General features: G+C 46.5%; 1 protein-coding gene across 3 annotated transcripts; it reads left to right on the forward strand.

Annotated features, from left to right (window-relative positions):
* Positions 1–4,340: 4,340 nt before the first annotated feature.
* slc39a6 (solute carrier family 39 member 6) lies at positions 4,341–17,562 on the forward strand. Of its 3 annotated transcripts, XR_002838768.2 has the most exons (12): positions 4,341–6,504; positions 6,682–7,662; positions 7,833–7,983; positions 8,269–8,346; positions 8,457–8,626; positions 9,157–9,327; positions 9,496–9,583; positions 9,943–10,326; positions 10,793–10,873; positions 12,927–13,117; positions 13,775–13,970; positions 16,434–16,569. XR_002838768.2 is itself a non-coding variant. In XM_023815614.2 (11 exons), exons 1-11 carry the CDS (start codon positions 6,502–6,504, stop codon positions 16,584–16,586), a joined length of 2,451 nt encoding a protein of 816 aa, XP_023671382.2. In that variant the 5' UTR covers positions 4,342–6,501; the 3' UTR covers positions 16,587–17,562. The 3 variants fall into 3 exon arrangements, 2 of the variants coding, with proteins under 2 accessions (XP_023671382.2, XP_023671383.2); XM_023815614.2 differs by lacking the exon at positions 13,775–13,970 and having other exon boundaries at positions 4,342–6,504; positions 16,434–17,562; XM_023815615.2 differs by lacking the exon at positions 13,775–13,970 and having other exon boundaries at positions 4,343–4,739; positions 16,434–17,562.
* Positions 17,563–18,089: the final 527 nt, after the last annotated feature.

Raw genomic sequence — 18,089 nt, forward strand, 5'->3', positions numbered from 1 at the left:
TGTGTTGCAGGTCAGGTGGATAGGCCCTCTTATACAAGATTCAGATTTAGATAAAGAATAATGCTGGACTGGAGAGGAATCAAAACATCTCTAAAAAATGCATGATAATCTGAGGGTAAGAGGGCGTGGCCTCTGGCCCCTCATGGGAGGGAGAGTCAGGTGACCAGACAGGGTTATACATATTGATCAGTTCCACTGAGACTCTCATTTTCAATAAATTGTATACAGTGATACATGTTGTTTCACCCCTAGCAACCCAGAAACTAGCTTGATTCCAGGCCCAAGACTCATAATCTACCCCTATGTGATTATCCCTGCCTTTTTGCCTCAGTGGTTTCTGTTTTTTTAACTCAACTACTATCATTACTTCCCACTGGGTCATGTGAGCCCCAAACACACCCCCCCGCCCCCCCCCCCCCCCCATCTCACTCTGGAAAGGGAAAGCCTTCGAAATAAACTCAGAGCAATGTTACTGGTGTGGCACAATGTTGATCACTACCTCGAACCCGAAACTTTCTTACGAGAAAATAATAATCCCCCATGTGACATCTCCGGGCCAATAAGATAATAGTATTCACCAAAGCCATGATATTTACTACTCCTAAATAACGCATCGTACATTGAACATCGATTTCCTGCTCATTGGATATGCTGAATGACAGCAGGCGGTTTTATTTATCCCATATATCTGCTTGTTTTAACAAGAGGAGCCCATCTTACCAGAGCACATAAGATTCAGAAAATATGATTATTCACAAACAGACTGTATGAAACATGCAGGGTACCAAAATAAAAAGGGATAATATCCGGAAGGGATCAGCGATGCTTAAGTTAAAGCTCCAAAGCCAGCTTTTAATTCTAAAACGCCGCAGAAATCTCCTGATTCCGCGTGTTGCAATATGGCTTCGTTTCTCAAGAGCGTTTAATTGCAGTCGGAGATCCACGTGCAGCCCCGGTTCCACATGGGTTCACACGACGAGGGGGTTTCTGGTGGAAAGAAAAAAAAAAACTTGCATAGAACCATCGCCTTTGTCAGCCGGCTTGGCCACCGGGGGAGGGGGAGGTTCAAAGTCACATGGGAGCCAGGCGCGAGACATCGGCGCTGGTCGGCACGCTTCACTGGACCTGTGAAAAACGGGGCCTGGACCTGGGGAAAAAGACCGAATGTCGCTACAAGCCGGAGAGCGGTCCAGGCTGCTCTCGGAGAGCAGCTGTTACCCACATGCAGCCCCATCTGCCGGGGCCACGTCCTGCCCTTGCCACTAATGAGGGATGATCACAGCTACCAGGCGAGCCTTTCTTCCCGCGCCAGCGGGCCGCCAGTCATGCCCAGTCCCGCAGAGAACAACCTATTCCACCGCGTGGGACGGGACACGGTCACCTGTCTCTCAAGTGGTGGCGGGCCGCATCACAGACGCACTGCACGTCCTGTTCTACGCCCTTCACCGGGGATTGGATCCGGTAAAGTTTTCCTGACAGAACAAGATACTTTTCATTTTACTTCTTTTTTTATTCTTCCTCCTACTTGCTGCCTGAGACACAAATGTATATTTACATCAACAAAAAAAAAATGATGGAAGTTAGTTAAAAACTTAAAACCAGTAGGTTATAGATTCAAATCCTAAGAAAACTGCTCAATAAGCACTTTGAGTAATATTTAAGTCAGGTGTGCGCATACTTAAAATAGTAAGTTATACACCTCGCCTTTGCTGGCAAATATCCTATCTTGAGCACAAATTTAAATCAAAATAGCTGAGAGTCGTGTACTATAATGTTCAGAGTGGTGGTAACATTCTGAAACTGATATAAAACTTCTTCAACAAGAACACGGAACACAGAATGTAGAATGATGTCGGCCCAGTTTCTTTCCCCGCACTCTCAGCACCAGTGCACAAGCGCCATAAATAATACATTTCCCTTCCAAAAGGTGGTGACATAACACAGTCGAACGTTTTAATCTGCGCAGGTTATCACCCTTAAGCACCGATAAGAATAACCTGGAAGTCATTTTCTCTGAGTCTAATAATGCTCCCATTTATAGTTCAAGAATAGCACAAACGGAAGCAGGGATGTTATTGTGGTTATTGAAGGTAAAATACCTTCCTGTATCCCGGTCATATGGTAATATGGATTTCAGACAGAAATAGAAAGTCAAAGATGAGAGTCACACAAGTCTTACATGATGGAAATAAATTGACATTGGGCCACAAAATAAAATAATCAGCACAAAACTTAACTTAATGATACCAAGTTCCCCAGGCCTTCAGATTAAACAGACCAACAACAACCACACAGTTACACTGACAAACTATTTTTAATATCTCTTCACCTTAGCTTATCATCCAAAGCCATCAGCTGATTCCGCTACTTCCTATATGCCAAACATCACTGCTTAATAATACCCATATTTACATATCGTATAAAACAAGGAGATGCATGGTTTTTACATTCCTGAAAAGCAAAAAAATAAATAAATAGCACAACAGTGTAGTGTTGTATGTGACCTGCGTGACATATTTCATGTACATCTGCGTCTGCAGCAACTTCAGCAAAAAAACCTCTATATTCTAGTTTAACCTTGACTTTACCGTAATCCCTAATAAATCTCTGACTAGATGATACTCACTTGAATCAGCCGGTCTTCCTGGCGGCTCTAAATATGTCAACTCTGTATTATTTTGATATTTATAGACCAAATCTTTTTTTTTTTAACATCTGCTCATCAGTCATAAAAAATATGTATAAGTATTAACACCTATAATTGTGACTACGGCTTGGCTGCTGTGCGCATTTTCAAATTATGAATTTTCTTCCAGAAACCATCTGGACACAATTCTATTGTTTACCAATCAAAACGAGCTACAAATTTGCAAAAGGTGCAAAGGAACCCCAGCTCAATGTGAGCTAAATGAAACAGCGGGAATATTACTTCATTTACTCGGTCACACCCAGATTATCTTCTCAGTTTGCTAAGTGTTTCACACATACTGCTCTCTAAGTACAGTAATCCCTGTAGGTCGAAGAATGGCTTAAGAAATGCCTCTCAGGATCTAAGAAAAAATGCATATGTGGGAAAAAAAACCTTCAGGCCACCTTCTGAAATCCTCTTCTAATCACTGTGTGGTCTATCCCCAGTCCAAGTCATTTTCGAACTCTGCTAGGAGCTTAACATTTTTCAAAAAAGAACAAGCAGCATTAGACTTTGAAAGCACTTTTCTGTGTGCAAAACCTAATACATACCTCTGGCCTACTGTTTTTCATCGCTACAGTGAAAATTCATTTGCAAAAACCTCCTTGTTGATGAAATTACTTTCATGGCACCAAGAGCAAACTGCAGCACAGAGTTAAATCTGTCCCCGCCAAATTGATCTCAACAGCTTGCTGCCCAGTCGTTCTGTTGGCAACGGAGCCAGAACTGTTGCTGGTATCAGAGCCGGAATGAAATGGTTGTTTTTAAGTGAAGGCGCATAACAGGCGGGCTGTGAAAGTGTGGTGGGAGTCTTAGCTGTTGAAGGAAGAGGGGAACGCATGCACAGAGCAACACCACAGGAACCTACAAAAGAATAACAGAAAACCATACCCGATACCAAAGAAACATACATGAGATTATGTAATAGTTTAAATTATTGATATACTTTCCATAGTTTATCCAGTATAGAGTTATGGTGCCAGAGGGCATGAGGTACTGTAGGAGGCACCCTGGGCAGGATGCCAGTCCATCGAAGAGCGTGCACACACACACACAGACACATATAGGGGCATCAGAGGGTCACTGATACCCTGGCAGATTCCCCCCCTGAAAGCCCGCTCAGGGGGGACCCCTATTTCTTGATTGAAAGTGGCAACCCAAGAGGGTTAACAACTGGAAAACCCCAAATCTCACATATGTTTAAAAAAAAAAAAACTAATTTACACTTATTCTGCTCCATAAGGCAGAGATCATACTGTGAAAGCAAAAACCTGACCTTCTGGGCCACAAAACTTCTTAGTTCATCAGTTGGCGAATGTCCGTCGTAAAAATGCTTTTATTAAAACGCACTGGGCAGAAAATATCATTTGGAAAGAGGCGCCGAGTCAGCTCAGATGACATTATGTACGACTTCAAACGGAGCCATATTAAATTGGGCACTGCTTTTATTTACATAAAAGGTCGCCTTACGTATAAACATATAAATAAATAAGTACATAAACTTTTAAGGGTGATACAATGCACGAAGTCTTAATTAAGACTCTAAAGTATATATAACATTGGTGCTTTATTGCAGCACTATAATATGCAACGTGCGTTAAAAAAAAAACAAACAAAAAAGCCGTTTTCTCGGTTATGTGATTTTTCAGCAGCATTTTAGTCGGGGTCAGGGGGGAAACCCCAGAGACTGGGGTCTGCAGAACTGCACACCGCCACCTGATGGAAGCGCACCCGCATTCAGCGCCAGGACCGGCCTTCCGTGTGCTTCAATGCAAGGAGGCTGCGGTTCAGCGCCTTCAAACCTGCAGTTTAGCCAGCCTAAGCTGATTCAATAATAATAATTATTAAAAACAACAAAATAAACAATACGGGCTCGGTCGAGCTGCTCATCTATTGTTCGTGGATCCACCGCCTCGTCACGCGGCCGCGCTCCTCCTCCCCTCCCGGCGCGCTGCTTCCTCCGAGTAGATCCGCCAAGGCAGCCGTCAGCCCCCGCTGTGCGACCCACTGAACGCGGCTACTGGTTATACAGCGAACCTGTATCGTAAGCGTAAGTAATGACCGCGGCGCCGTTTTTAGGATTTTATTTATCCCGGATTATAAGGCGAAACTACGGCCCGGCCAGCCGGCCGAACAGCGCCGCTCCCGTCGCCGTTGCAGCCCGCGCCGGCTCTGATGCTTTCCGCGCGCTTCCGGAGCTTCGCGCGCGTCTGCACACGGCACTGCCGCGAGTGCGGGGTGCACAACTAAAAAAACTGCCGGTGGCGCTCCGTCTCCACAGCCTGCCGTGTGTACGCGGCTTATAAACAGCGGAAGGCGGCTGCCGGCTCCGGTTTTCCCGTTAATAGCATGCAGTCGGACGGTATTACGCGCGGGCGAGGCCCCTGTCCAGGCCTACGGAGTGCAGCCCGCATCCCTGCCACGACTCACGACTAGCCGCCTGTGTTTTATTAAGCACGCGGGCCGCTCGCGGACCTGTGCGTCTATTTAGCACGTTAGCATGCTAATGCTAAGCACCACGAGTCGCTCCAGCCGAGTCGGGCTGAATGCTGGCGGCCGCCGTATATGGACGCGGAGGGGTTTTTCCCTCCTTACTGGCATCCTTTGGTTATCAGGGTCAGAATGGCGAATTTAATTTAATGGGTGAATTGAATGCTAATATGCAGCATGATGCTAATCTGGCGGGGTCCCGGTCAGGGCGGGGAGAGGCGTTGGGGGTACCTGGGCGCACTCGAGGGGGGGGGGTGCTGTCTGCTCGGCTCACCGTGTTTGTTCGTTGGTTAAATATGCCCTGCAAGCCGGAAGGCTTCCTTGATGTAACCGTGGGATAAGAGATGCCCCATGTCTGAGTTCCCCCTACACATTTGCAGCTTTCAGTTTAATCGTTTTTAAAAACCAGTGTGGCCATTAATATATGCAGTTTATGGTTTCTGGCTGGTCTGTCCAGGACGTCTGGTTTCCAAAACAGCTATTTGTTGTTGTTTTGGCTTATTGGCATACATATGGATTTATTGCAGGTGCTAAATCAACAGTCAGGTAAAACGGAAGCAGGAACGAGGAGGAAGTGATGTGTTTGGCACGGTGTTATGTTTGTTACTTTATAAATTCGGTCATCAGTGTGTTCAGTCTCAGCATGTCCGGGGGTGCACCTTCTGTGTCCAGGCGGTGTCTTAGTGAAAATGTCGTTGAAGGTGGTCACCCAAAGCAGTAACAACCTTGCATGATGTGAGAGAAGTTTCTTTTAATTTTCAGCTGTGAGCTGGAGAGTTATTGGTGTAGTTGTTGGAGGCCGGTCACAACACACCTAGGTGTGATGTTTTTTGAACATAGTGTAAAAAAAAAATTAGGTGAATATATGTCCTGTGAAAAAATATTACGGTGTATATTTCTTCTTCAGGGTTTTATTATTTTTGATGAATCTGCCGTGCTTTAACCTCTGTCTGGACAAACTGATGTTTTTTTTGCCAGACACTGATGGGTGTCATGTCTGGTTTGGATGTGAGAAAAGCCTTTATTAGAAGGCTACCTTCTATACTCTGTTTAATTAGGTAACAGCATCTGTTCAGAGAGAGGATTACCTCAGTTAATCAAGGTCTCCTCTGGAACAAACAGCGGAGTGTGCCTCACCCTCTCAGGCCTGGCCGTACTTCCACAATGGTACCTTTTATGAAGAGCGTCAGGCTGTGTCCAGCCGGGCTTTCGGAAACCTGACGGGTCGTTTAGCAGGCGTCTGCTCCAGCATTTGCGTCGACGCTTAGATGAGAGTTCAGAAAAAACATTTAATCGCGAAGTGGCGCTGCTGTTGACAAGATATGGTTAGTTGCAGGATTTATTTTATTAATCTTTTAAGTGCACGTGTTTGGCTGCCGACCAAGGCTGCGGTCTAAGTGTTTGTGTCCCTGTTAGGGGGCATCTGTGTCTGTGGTGTATTTCAGAGTAATAAGCATGCTGAGATTACAGATCTATTCTGATATGCCGTCCTGTTCCTACAGACCATGGCAGTGATGAGACAGGGAAACACCGAGGTCCTTTGGGGGGTCTTTCTGTTATGCTGGCTGGGATGCCTCAGTGACGTGGCCCCCAACTGCACCACGACACAGGCTGGACCCCAAGGTCAGCTCCTCTCGGCCGTAAACACGCAAGTGGCTGAGCAAATGCAGCGACGGCAACTGGAGGAGCTTTTCAGGAGGTACGGCGAGAACGGCACCATCTCCCTGGACGGCCTCAAGCGGCTGTTGAAGAGCGTAGGCCTCGCCCATGTCCGACAGCTGAACGTGCGCCACCGAGAGCACAGCGGGCTGGGCTATGAGGAAGGTGGGAGACAACAGCATCGCCATCATGGGCATCACGGTCATCCTCCACACCAGCACTCGGACTTCGAGGAGGTGCCCCACCGCCAGGGCTCTGCCGGGGGGAAGCGGGTGGCCAAATCCTCCAAAGACCAACGGGACGAAGCGGCGCTAGGGAAGAAAACGGAGAGCTCAGATGCACATCACAACCTCTACGTTAAGAAGGGCCCGCTGGAGCTCAGCACCACGCCAGTATACACCACCAACATCCTGCTCAAATCGCAGGAGGTGCGGGCTCGGAGAAACGCTGATACCGACCGGCCCCGTGATGGTCCCCCTGCTGATGGGGAGGCCAACCCTACCTCGCCGGGCCCAGCTAGCAGTGGGCCGCAGATCAGCAACCTTCTGGTCACAGGAGAGCAGTCTCTGACTGTACCAACGCACCAAGAGGTGCCTGATCTTCGGAAATCTGATAAGGAAGAGCATGATCAGGATCACGAGCATGACCATGACCACGACCAGGACCATGACCAGGACCACGACCACAGCCATGACCAGGACCACGACCACAGCCATGACCAGGACCACGATCACAGCCATGACCAGGACCACGACCACAGCCATGACCAGGACCACGACCAGCATCACGATCATGACCACAATCATGAGCATCCCAAAGTTGAGGTCAGTCGTAGCATATTGTTCTGCAATATACAACTATACGTGCATCTTGTGCAAGTCCAAAATTCTCTAGCAGCTGACAATCCTGCACAATCGCATTTAGACATACAGTCAAACACTCGTCATGTGTCTCTGTCTTCTCATATCTGCTTGTTCTGCTTCCTGTTTTTCAGTGCTTAAATGCCAGCAGGCTCCTGACGGCCCATGGAATGACGTCAGAAATGGTGCTCTCGCCCACTGACTTTGGCTACTTGTGTCCAGCCCTGCTCAATCAGATTGACTCCAAGTCCTGCATCCGGCACCAGGGGGATCACCACTGTTTAGGTAGGGGCATCTCTTTACGTTCACTAGCCAGCATATTTTTTTTTTTTTTACTTGTGACGTAAGCAAGGTTAATTACAGTTTACAGAAGACCTAAATTGACACATTTATGTTTCAAGCATGTTTCCACCTAATTTGTACCACCTGCACTGTACTTGCACACCTCCTTCTTGTTTGTTTATGATATTTTTGAAGGGACTTTTGCACTGGGAGTAATCTTTGTAATCCTACTGATCAGTAAAGGTCTCTTTCAAATATAATAAGTGAAACTTGTGTTTTCTGTTCCAGATCACGACCATAAACACTGTCACCATTCTCACCACGAACATACCAACACCAGCCCGAAAACAACTTCAATCCACACAGGTCTGAAGAACTGCCCCTTGTCTTGCGTCCTCTTTCTGTGACCAACCCTACCCACCTCGCGGCTGCACCTACTGAGCATGCCCCCCCCCCCCCCCCCTGTCCTTTTTCAGAGTGGTTAGGAGGATTTGTATCCATAACCATCATCAGCCTGCTGTCTCTCCTGGGGGTGGTGCTGATACCGCTGATGAATCGCATCTTCTTCAAGTTCCTCCTGAGCTTCCTGGTGGCATTGGCCGTGGGCACGCTTAGTGGGGACGCCTTTCTGCACCTTATCCCGCATGTGAGTTCGCAGCCCAGCCAATGTAACCAGCTCCCCCATGAGCAAAGGGGGCTTTAACCAAATCACATGACGACACCCCTGAAGTGAAGAGCTTTCGCCACGCCACGCAGACACAGCTATGGTAAAAAAACAAAATTTAACCTAATAATCATCCACTGGTATCAAAACTGGCTCCAATCAGCTCTCAACCTTCTTCCTGTTTTGGTTTGTATTTAACTTTTAAATGAAATATATACTACATATAAAGTGATAGCATTACTGGATATATTCTCATGACTCTGTAACAACTGCATTTTTAATCAGTTTTGCCAGTTGTTAACCTCGTTTTACAGCTTTTGGGAGGGGACGTCATGCATGTTTATTGGGGGGGGGGTGTGTGGGCAGGGTAGTTTCATTATAGGACCCCTGATCAAGGTCCTTTATCTCCAGTTGCTCCAGGGACTGGCTGACCTGCTGTCTCAGAAATTCTTTGGATAAAAGCATTTGCTAAATACATATAATGTTTGTGAAATTGGTTTTCCCTCCCTCAGTCCCAGAAAGGTCATCACCACACCGACCATGGGGTCGAAGCCCATGATGAGCACGCTAGCGGCCTGGACCCGGTGTGGAAGGGGCTCACCGCCCTTTCTGGCGTCTACCTCATGTTCCTCATCGAGCATTTCCTCACACTCGGCAAGATGTATAAAGAGAAGAAGCTCAAGGTGAGTCCTCCCCCAGGGAAGCCGCTCGCCCCGCACGTCCCGCTTGTAAATCTCCACCATAGCCGGAACCGGCCCCCGGAAACGGGCCCCTGCTTGCATGTCGTCAGAGCCGTTTCCTTATCTCCGCTTTGAAGCGTTTCTTATTTTCTCTTCTCACTGTCCTTGCAGAGCCAGAAGAAGTGGGATCATAATGAAGACAATACAGAGAATAAGCTGCCGGCCGTGGAGGATACCGATGGCTTAAAGCCAGCCGAAGGTCGGGGGACGGCGTCTCTCCGTCTCTGTCACCCGTAATGCTATTGCTAATTTAGCTACACGACTCAGTGCTTCATTGAGTCCTGCAGGGACACGGTCGCTCATATTCAGTTTAATCTCCTGTTTCTTTCTTCATCACCCTGTAGGCAATCTTAATTCACTATGATAAGTTCATGTTACAGTTGTGAAGTTAGTTCTCTCAATGTCTTGCTTCTCCACTTGACACCATAGAAGGAAGCTCCTATATGGCTGCAGGATCTTCTCCTCTATCATCAATATGACAAAATGTATTTCTTCTGTTGCCAGTTGTTCTTACGATATTTGACATATTTCTGTAAATCTTATGGTTGTCTTCTGCAGATGTGGAGATGAATGGGGCTGGGGGCTTATCAGAGAGGCCTAACTTCATGTCAGACCCATCCGGGCAAGGTGTGGCAGAAGAGGAGCAGGTGATGCTGGCGCCCCCTGCAGTCCCAGAGGGGTATGACGCATACACCTCAGAGGACTGCGAGAACAAGTGCCACTCGCACTTCCACGATACCGTGGGCCAGCCGGATGACCTGCACCACCATCACCATGACTACCACCACATCCTGCACCACCACCATTCGCAGAACCACCACCCCCACAGCCACTCGCACCCATACTCCCAGCAGCATTTTCAGGAGGCGGGAGTGGCGACACTGGCCTGGATGGTAATCATGGGCGATGGACTGCACAACTTCAGCGATGGCCTGGCCATCGGTACGACTTCCATCTCTCCCTCTCTCTCTCCCCCTCTGCATTTTGAGTTAGCTGGTACACGTGAGCAACTGGGAAGTAGCCTTCATCTGATTTTCGTAAAGGAAGTGACCTCATGACCTACCGAGTGGGTTTTGCTCTATTTAGACAAGGCTAAAAAATACACTGGAGTACAGTTGACTTTTATAGTCAAACCTGGCTTTCTGTAACCGTACTGTGGGTCAGTTTAAATGCAGAGTTATCTGCTTCATTTCGACTGAGAAGCCTCACATAGTCAAATTTTTCACATGACATGAGCAGCTATCATGCCATCAGCGATGGAGACCTATAGATAGTGGCTGGTGGTTGCATTTATCACATGACATGAGCAGCTATCATGCCATCAGCGATGGAGACCTATAGATAGTGGCTGGTGGTTGCTTTTTTCACAGTGACATGGAGCGTTTAAGACGGTGTCCCCTCCCTACAGGTGCTGCATTCACTGAAAGCCTGTCCAGCGGCCTGAGTACCTCAGTGGCTGTGTTCTGTCATGAGCTTCCACATGAGTTGGGTAAGAATCCCGCCTCCAGGCAGTGGTTTAGTCCATACATTTAGGAGTTAAGCACACCTGAGACTACCCGGGGGGGTTTGGTGAAAATGGTCACTGCCACATATTATTCCTCCACACTGGCGCTTTTCCAAACTTAGGAATTAAAATGCTCACGTTTTTGTCACTGACCCTGCTAATTTGGCACCAAAGGATACACCTTGCTGGATTTTGTTGGATCAGATTTTGTTGGGAAAGTACAAATGCACACAGGAACGATTGTAGTCGGATCTTGGGAGAAGCACCTCAGGGTTCGAACAAAGACATATTGTCACTGGACTGGAATGATGTGGAAATACAGGAAAGCCATTGAGTCGCAGGCTATCGGTGTTCCTCTGAAATCGGGAGGTTTTGTGCAAGTCACTGTGAATCCTCTAGAAGATGATGCATTTTGATATAGTTACTCAGTTTCTGATAGAAGTAGAGAATGATTTGACGGTGTTAGGGGTGTGATGTAGATTAACGTCAGGCATTGAAAATTAACATGATTCTCTGGTGTCTTATTTCAAATAATAGATATTAGCTCCTAGCAGATTAGTGAAATGTTCAATTTAATCTAGTACTATGCAACAGTGAAAGGGGCAGGAGATAAACGATTTCCCATATTTCAAAAAGGGGATGCGGAAGAATTCCACTGGGAATGCCGAATGGGTGCTCGCTGTGGGTGAAAATGGCAGTTACTGTAAGTGCGTGTTCGAACTGGCACTACGTCCTTTTATGAGCTACTGGAGAAAACCCGAAACTAATTAGCGTATGCTGCCGTATTCAGTTGAAGATGGGGCACCATCTGTCAAGCATGCCTTGTGCCTAAAGCCCTTAATTGATTAAAAAAAAAAAAAAAAGATCGTAGATGAAACTTTGCCAAATGCGCTGGCCTGCTTGTCCAGTCACCTCATTCAGCATCTTCTACGAAAAAGATGATGTAGGACCAACCATTCAGGACACACATGCTGTCTCATATATTCGGGGTGGGAAGTCAGAGCCAATCAGTGCAGCCCCAAGACATCACCTCAGGACGCATTTTAATAGTAAGCGCAGACTCGCAAGTGGTAATTAGGCATGCCACTTTACTGTATCTGTGTCCAAGAGCCTAGTACTTAAACCTTCTGCCGACACGAAACATAATGAGATGGGAATATTGGAAGCCACCTTTGTGTGTGACAGGCGTAGATGTTCTGGATTCTTGATTTGATTGTTGATACCATGCTACCCTGGAGATCTGAGCATTGTTGGAAGGAGAATGTCCTTAGTGTCCCTCTCTCTGACCCATCTGTAAGCCTCTGGTGGTGATTTTCCGAATGCCTCCTGTGATGCCGCCCCTGACGCTGCAACATTCCCTCCCAAACCGGAGACATAAATCCTTTCCCTGTATTTTATGTTGGTTTTAAATGGCAAAGGGAGCCCATTCATGCTTCTAATGGCTGTATAATTTATTGGATGTGTTTAACTCTTATATCGATGATTTTAATTGTTGTGCTGTGAACTCATTGATCAATTGATGAATTAATTGACTAATCTGTGGTTTCAAACCAGGAAAACTCAGTAAACCCATTATGTGAGTGTCGTGGGGGTGGGGGGGGGGGGGTTTGCCGGTAGTATGAATAGATACTACATTGAAAATGTTATGGGAATACCCTGCCATGGGCAGCTGTAGCCCACACCAAACTTCCTGTTTGAAAGTGTAATCACTTTGTGACGCGATGTGCCAAAAACGATGGACGTTTGTCTAAGCGACGTTTCTGTCTAAGCGACGTTTTGCTGAATTCTCCCACCCAATGGGCTTAGGTCTTGAGTTTTCAGTTTTTATCTTGGGAAAAAAATGTAAGTTAGGACAACATTTTAACGAAAATTATTCCTGAGTCTATTAATGCCACGTGTCCCTGGACTCTCCTTTCTGCTCGCCCGTTCTGTTGTCAGCTTCCAAGCCCCAGTTGGCCCTGTAGACAGGCCCCTAGCAACACTCTGCCCAAAACTGTTGAGCCTCCTTATGCCCCCCCCCCCCCCCTTTTCTTTGTAGGTGACTTTGCTGTGCTGCTGAAGGCTGGCATGACAGTGAAGCAGGCCATCCTGTACAACGTGCTGTCTGCCATGATGGCGTACCTGGGCATGATCACTGGCATCCTCATTGGCCATTACGCAGAAAACGTCTCCATGTGGATATTCGCCCTGACCGCCGGCCTCTTCATGTACGTCGCGCTGGTGGACATGGTACGTCGACTCCCGGGACATTAACTTAGTAACTCACTGGCATTTACCAGCACACCGCCATCTGGATAATAACCACCCATTTTATAAAGCGCAATACTTTAAGATTGATTTTATTGGTCTTGGCAGGAAATTCTGGGCATACGTCAAGAACGTGTTGCAAAGATGAACATGCACATAATGAATGGACAAAGTACAGGCACAATACACAGGGTAAACAAGGTGCAAAACACATTTAAAAACTTAAAACGGAATATTGCCGTATGAAGGTGTGCAACGGAGCTGTCAGGTTTGGCTCATCGCGCTCACAGTCAGGGCTTGAGTCTTCCTTGTTGGACTGGATTTGTTAGTTTGCTCTGTCATTTCTTGCTTGACGAGGCCACTGTTTTCAGTGGGCCCTACATCGGACTAAAGCATGGTGTCGCTGGAGGGTATGCGGGCCGTGGACAAAGTTGGGAGACGAGATAATCTGACAGGGTACTGCCTACTCCCATTCCTCATCCTGGCAGGTCCGATATGCACTGATTATTTGTATAATTTATCATACGCCGTCGTTTGTTATCAAGATATCAACCCAGCGGAAACTGGTCGTCCTGCTGTGTTCCGCTAGCGCGTTAAGTACCTGGTAGCAACACAACATATTGACAAGTCTTTATTTAGTCCCAGAGCGGCCGCGATACCTCCGCCTGGCTGTGTGGCTTGTCAGCCGCGGGACCCGGCAGCAGAATATAATTAGCCTGCCACCAGTGCTGAAGCCAACCCTTCGGGAGCCATTGCCCCGCTCACAGACACCGGCGGATGAGACAGAATGAGAGCCTGCGGTTGTCATTAACAGGTGCTGCTGTTGGACAAACAGGTGTGAGATTTGCACTGCTGTTCCCCCTCCCTCCCCCTCCTTTGTTTTCAGATCAGGTTATATCAATGTCAAACAGTTGGTGTGCAAATCAATGGCTGCTTCATGTATTCGCAGGGCAGAGTTAGAGCGTGTTTGTATAAAAGAAAACAAGGATGGATTTCAGGAAATTGGCCAGCCAAGAGTATGAAGTGTTTCAAGGCTCGGCTGTTTAGCTAAATACCATTAGATACAGGTAGCAGGGCCCGGTCAGTCATTACAAAACAAAGGCCAGATAATTTCAAAACCAGGAACTAAAAAAAAAAAACCACTAAAATCCAGACTTACTCGTGATGAAACTGAAAAGCCACACTGTGCACCACTAGCGAGCTTCACCTATCTTCTTCAAACTCCTCCCTTCTGTCCAGCTGGCTCTTTGTCCCCGACAGCTTAATCAGTCAAATCAGGGCCAGCTGGACGTCATTAACGAAGGCAGTTCGCTGGCACGGTCCCTGTGCTTATTTGCCATGGCAACGCCGGCGTCTCCGAAGCCAAATCGCATGATGCTGCTACATCTGTTTCGCTTGTTATAACATGAGGGAATCGGTAAGATGAGGCAGAGCCCATCATTGAAACTGTGACACTGAGGTGTCTGTAAAGGGTCACATCTGCCCCAAAGGCTCCACTTCACGCCCACCTTTCCTTCTGCTCCATCATGACTTCACACACAGATATGTATCCAAATATTTTCTCTCCTGCCTCCTGAGCTGTCTGCTCACAGTCCTCATCCTCGTTTTATTTTTGCTGCTGCTTACAAAACAATAGCTATTAATTGCCGCAGCGCCCCTACCCCATATGTTCTATAGGGTTAGACCTCACCCCCCACCCCCACCCCCGCGGGGCTGAAGTCTCTGCCCCTCTGAGACAACGTATGTAATTGCTGCCCTGTTCCCAAGGCTAATTTAAAGTACATAAATGTACACACACAATAATGGATTACCATGCACTCTTGTGTGCCTTGAAGTGACTCTTGTGAATGGCACTATATAAAAATAAATTAAATTTGTATTGCTCTGTATGTATGTCAGTGATGTGAAGTTCAGACCTTGGTGGGACCATATAATATGTAATTTATTACTAGTGTTTATTATTTTTAATGGTTTTCACTAATGTGCTCCAAGATCTGAGACTGGCCTACCTAGATATTGTGTGCAGGACACGCATGCATTTACTTTTGCTTCCTGCTCCCTAGATTAATGTCTAGGTCCACTGGGACCGTGCACCATGTGTTCACCATGCTTTCCCACAGCACAACATAAAATGAGCCTAGGAGATGCAAGGAACCTGTAGGTTAACATCCACGCGTAATTTCCTACAGAACTGCGCTGCCACCAGAAAATAATGGAGGATGAACCGGTTGTCTTGTTAGTTATTTGGGGCGATCATTTGCGATCAATATGGGACACAGTCTTTTATATATATTTTATTTACATGACGCATGGCGTGTTTATAATTCATTAAGTCTGGCCAGCAGATCGGCCTTTCGTCTTCCACAGAATAAAAGGCGACGATATTCTGCCAAATAACGCTGGCGGGTTTCACCACTGGCACCGGGGATATTAGAAGTATGTCAGTTATTGGTCACGTTGTCAAATACAGAAATAAGGAGATGCGAGCGAAAAGCTATTTATTAATGCATGTGGTGTAATTGAGATATAAAAAAATAATTCCATCCTACTTCTAGTCTCTTTTCCCTTAACTTCAGCACAACTTCCCAGCTTGCACCGGTGCTTGTAGTCGACCAGTTTGTCAAGTTTCAAGTTGATCACTGTATAAGCCTCTCCCAGTAGTTCTTGGTCGAGGGAAAAGTACCTACTCTGGTGTAGGGACTTAAAAAAAAAAAAAAAAAAAAAAAAAAAGGACCCACATCCAAGGAACTACAATCAGGCCCAATTCCTGCAGTGGGAATATAAGTTCCTGGTTCTTGAAAAAGCACTTTCCCGCCACAGGAACCTAGTCTTCCTGAGCCACTGGTAGAATCTGCCATCTAGTGGCCATATGCTGTCATTGGCATCTTTGGTCATTGCAAATCTCACTTGGCTTACAAAGCAGTTGGAGTGTCCATCCCAGGTTGAAATTAACAAAGTGCATTAAAGCTCTAATCCAATTAGTCAGAAACTGTGTACTTTAGATGTACAGCAGATGCCACAGATTAAGTGGTTGTATTTTAATCATCCTCTTGCTGAGCCTGTCGGCTCCCTTGCATGTGGAAAGAGTGTCGTCAGACACTTAAGTGCGTCGGCAGGCAAATGGAAACCCTGAGCTCAGTTTCCTTGTTTTTTTATGGACGAGAAGCTAATTTCATGCCTCCATACAACGTGGTCGGTCTTAGCTTGAAACCTGAGTTTGCTGTGATACTTGATGCAGCTCCCTTCTTGAAGCCGTCCGTGTGCCGTGTTGATGTGTCCGCCTCGGTCTTCCTCCCAGATGCCGGAGATGCTTCACAACAACGCCGGGGACCACGGCTTCAGCCACTGCGGCTACTTCCTCCTGCAGAACGCCGGCATCCTGTTGGGATTTAGCATCATGCTGCTCATCGCCATCTTCGAGCACAAGATCCAGCTGGACTTGGGGCCCTAACATGCAGGGTGCTGGGCGATCACTACCGCCCCCCCCCCCCGCCCCCATCAGCCATCTTCATGTCAATCCATCTCTCACAATCCCACAGTGATAATTAGTTTTGTTCCTTCGATTTTCTAAATTATGATATAAAAAAAAAAAAAAAAGTCGTGACCTTTTTTCCCGACCTCTTCATTGGATGATTGTGTATTTTTTTCCCTTCCTTTGGGTTGGGGAGGGGCGCTGTGACTATCTGCAAGACATTTTTGCTGCAAGATTTTTCCTGTTACAGTGTGTTTGCATTATGGCAGGGAAAATGTTTTACTTTAGCTGTTAATAGAACCGATGGTTCCAGATTAGGTAGAACCGAATGCCAGTCAAAGCACCAAGAAGTTACAAGTTACAAACCTATCTACTTATTTTCTGTGTGTCATGAGGCATTCACTAAGTTAACGTGTATCAACCGCTGTGCCACAGCAGCACCAGCCTGCCACCATTGGCAGTGGTTAATGCCAATCATTGTTGTTTTATGGTTTAGCCGTAAAAGCTTGTTTTATTGAATCCACAGCAAAGCTGTATGCATTCTGTGATAATGCTTCTGAACCTCTTTAAGCAATCATTTTAAACAATCGTTCAGCGTTAAAAACGAGTGTTTTGGTTTACACTTCTAAATTTACAATTGTTACGTTTGTGAATACTTAGAGAATTAGGTCATTTAAACACATCCAGAGGTCCATTAAAATATTTAAACACGCTAGTTAAAGTGAACTAGCCACATTCAAACAATCTTCAGATGAACATACATGCTTACAGTGTCTATATATGTATGTATTTGTCTGTAAAGCTATGTTTTACAATTCACATGAAGGGAACTACTGAGCAGATCAGTAAGCCAGTTTGTCTTTGTTAATCAGTATGTGATGCTGGCAGCTTTAGTTGTAATCATCGGTGTGCTTTTACATTCCAGAGAAATAAAGGATAATTTGTCTCTTTGTAATTCCTTTGTCATTTCCCATGAATCAGCAGTGCCCTTCTTTGCATATTAATAAGGACTCCATTTGCATAGTTGTTGTGAATGCCGGTTTTATTCTAGTTGGCTGCTGCTACGCAGGGGTTGCACCTATGAGGCTTGGCATGAATGAGGCGGCTTGAGGAGGCCAGTAGCTCTGTAGTGCTGTGAGAAACATCTCTCTTGGCTTCCGCACTAGTTACCTGCAGCCCTCGAACCTGCAGCCCTCGCATTAGAGAGGTCTGTTCTTAGCCAGATTTCTCACGTAAATGACTGCTTCTGTGGATCTGCATGTGGGTTGATTTTTTTTCTCCTTCAATTTATTTTGTATAGCATGTTCTCGCAACATTGCATTGTCTCAAAGTGCTTTACAGCATCCCTACCCAAAGCCCTCAGTGAGCGAGCCAGAGGCGATAGTGGCGAGGAAAAGCTCCCTAGAAGGAAGAAACCTTGGGAGGGACCAGACTCAGAGGGGGAGCCTATCCTGGGGCTGGCAGGGAAAGTCCCAATTCACG

The sequence above is a fragment of the Paramormyrops kingsleyae genome, chromosome 4 (assembly GCF_048594095.1).
Source record: "Paramormyrops kingsleyae isolate MSU_618 chromosome 4, PKINGS_0.4, whole genome shotgun sequence".
Lineage (NCBI taxonomy): Eukaryota > Metazoa > Chordata > Actinopteri > Osteoglossiformes > Mormyridae > Paramormyrops > Paramormyrops kingsleyae.

Coding starts and splice junctions, on each gene's coding strand:
- slc39a6 (XM_023815614.2), top strand. Junction 8,627..9,156: donor TTCTGCACCTTATCCCGCAT/GTGAGTTCGCAG, acceptor TCCCTCCCTCAG/TCCCAGAAAGGTCATCACCA. Junction 13,118..16,433: donor ACGTCGCGCTGGTGGACATG/GTACGTCGACTC, acceptor TCTTCCTCCCAG/ATGCCGGAGATGCTTCACAA.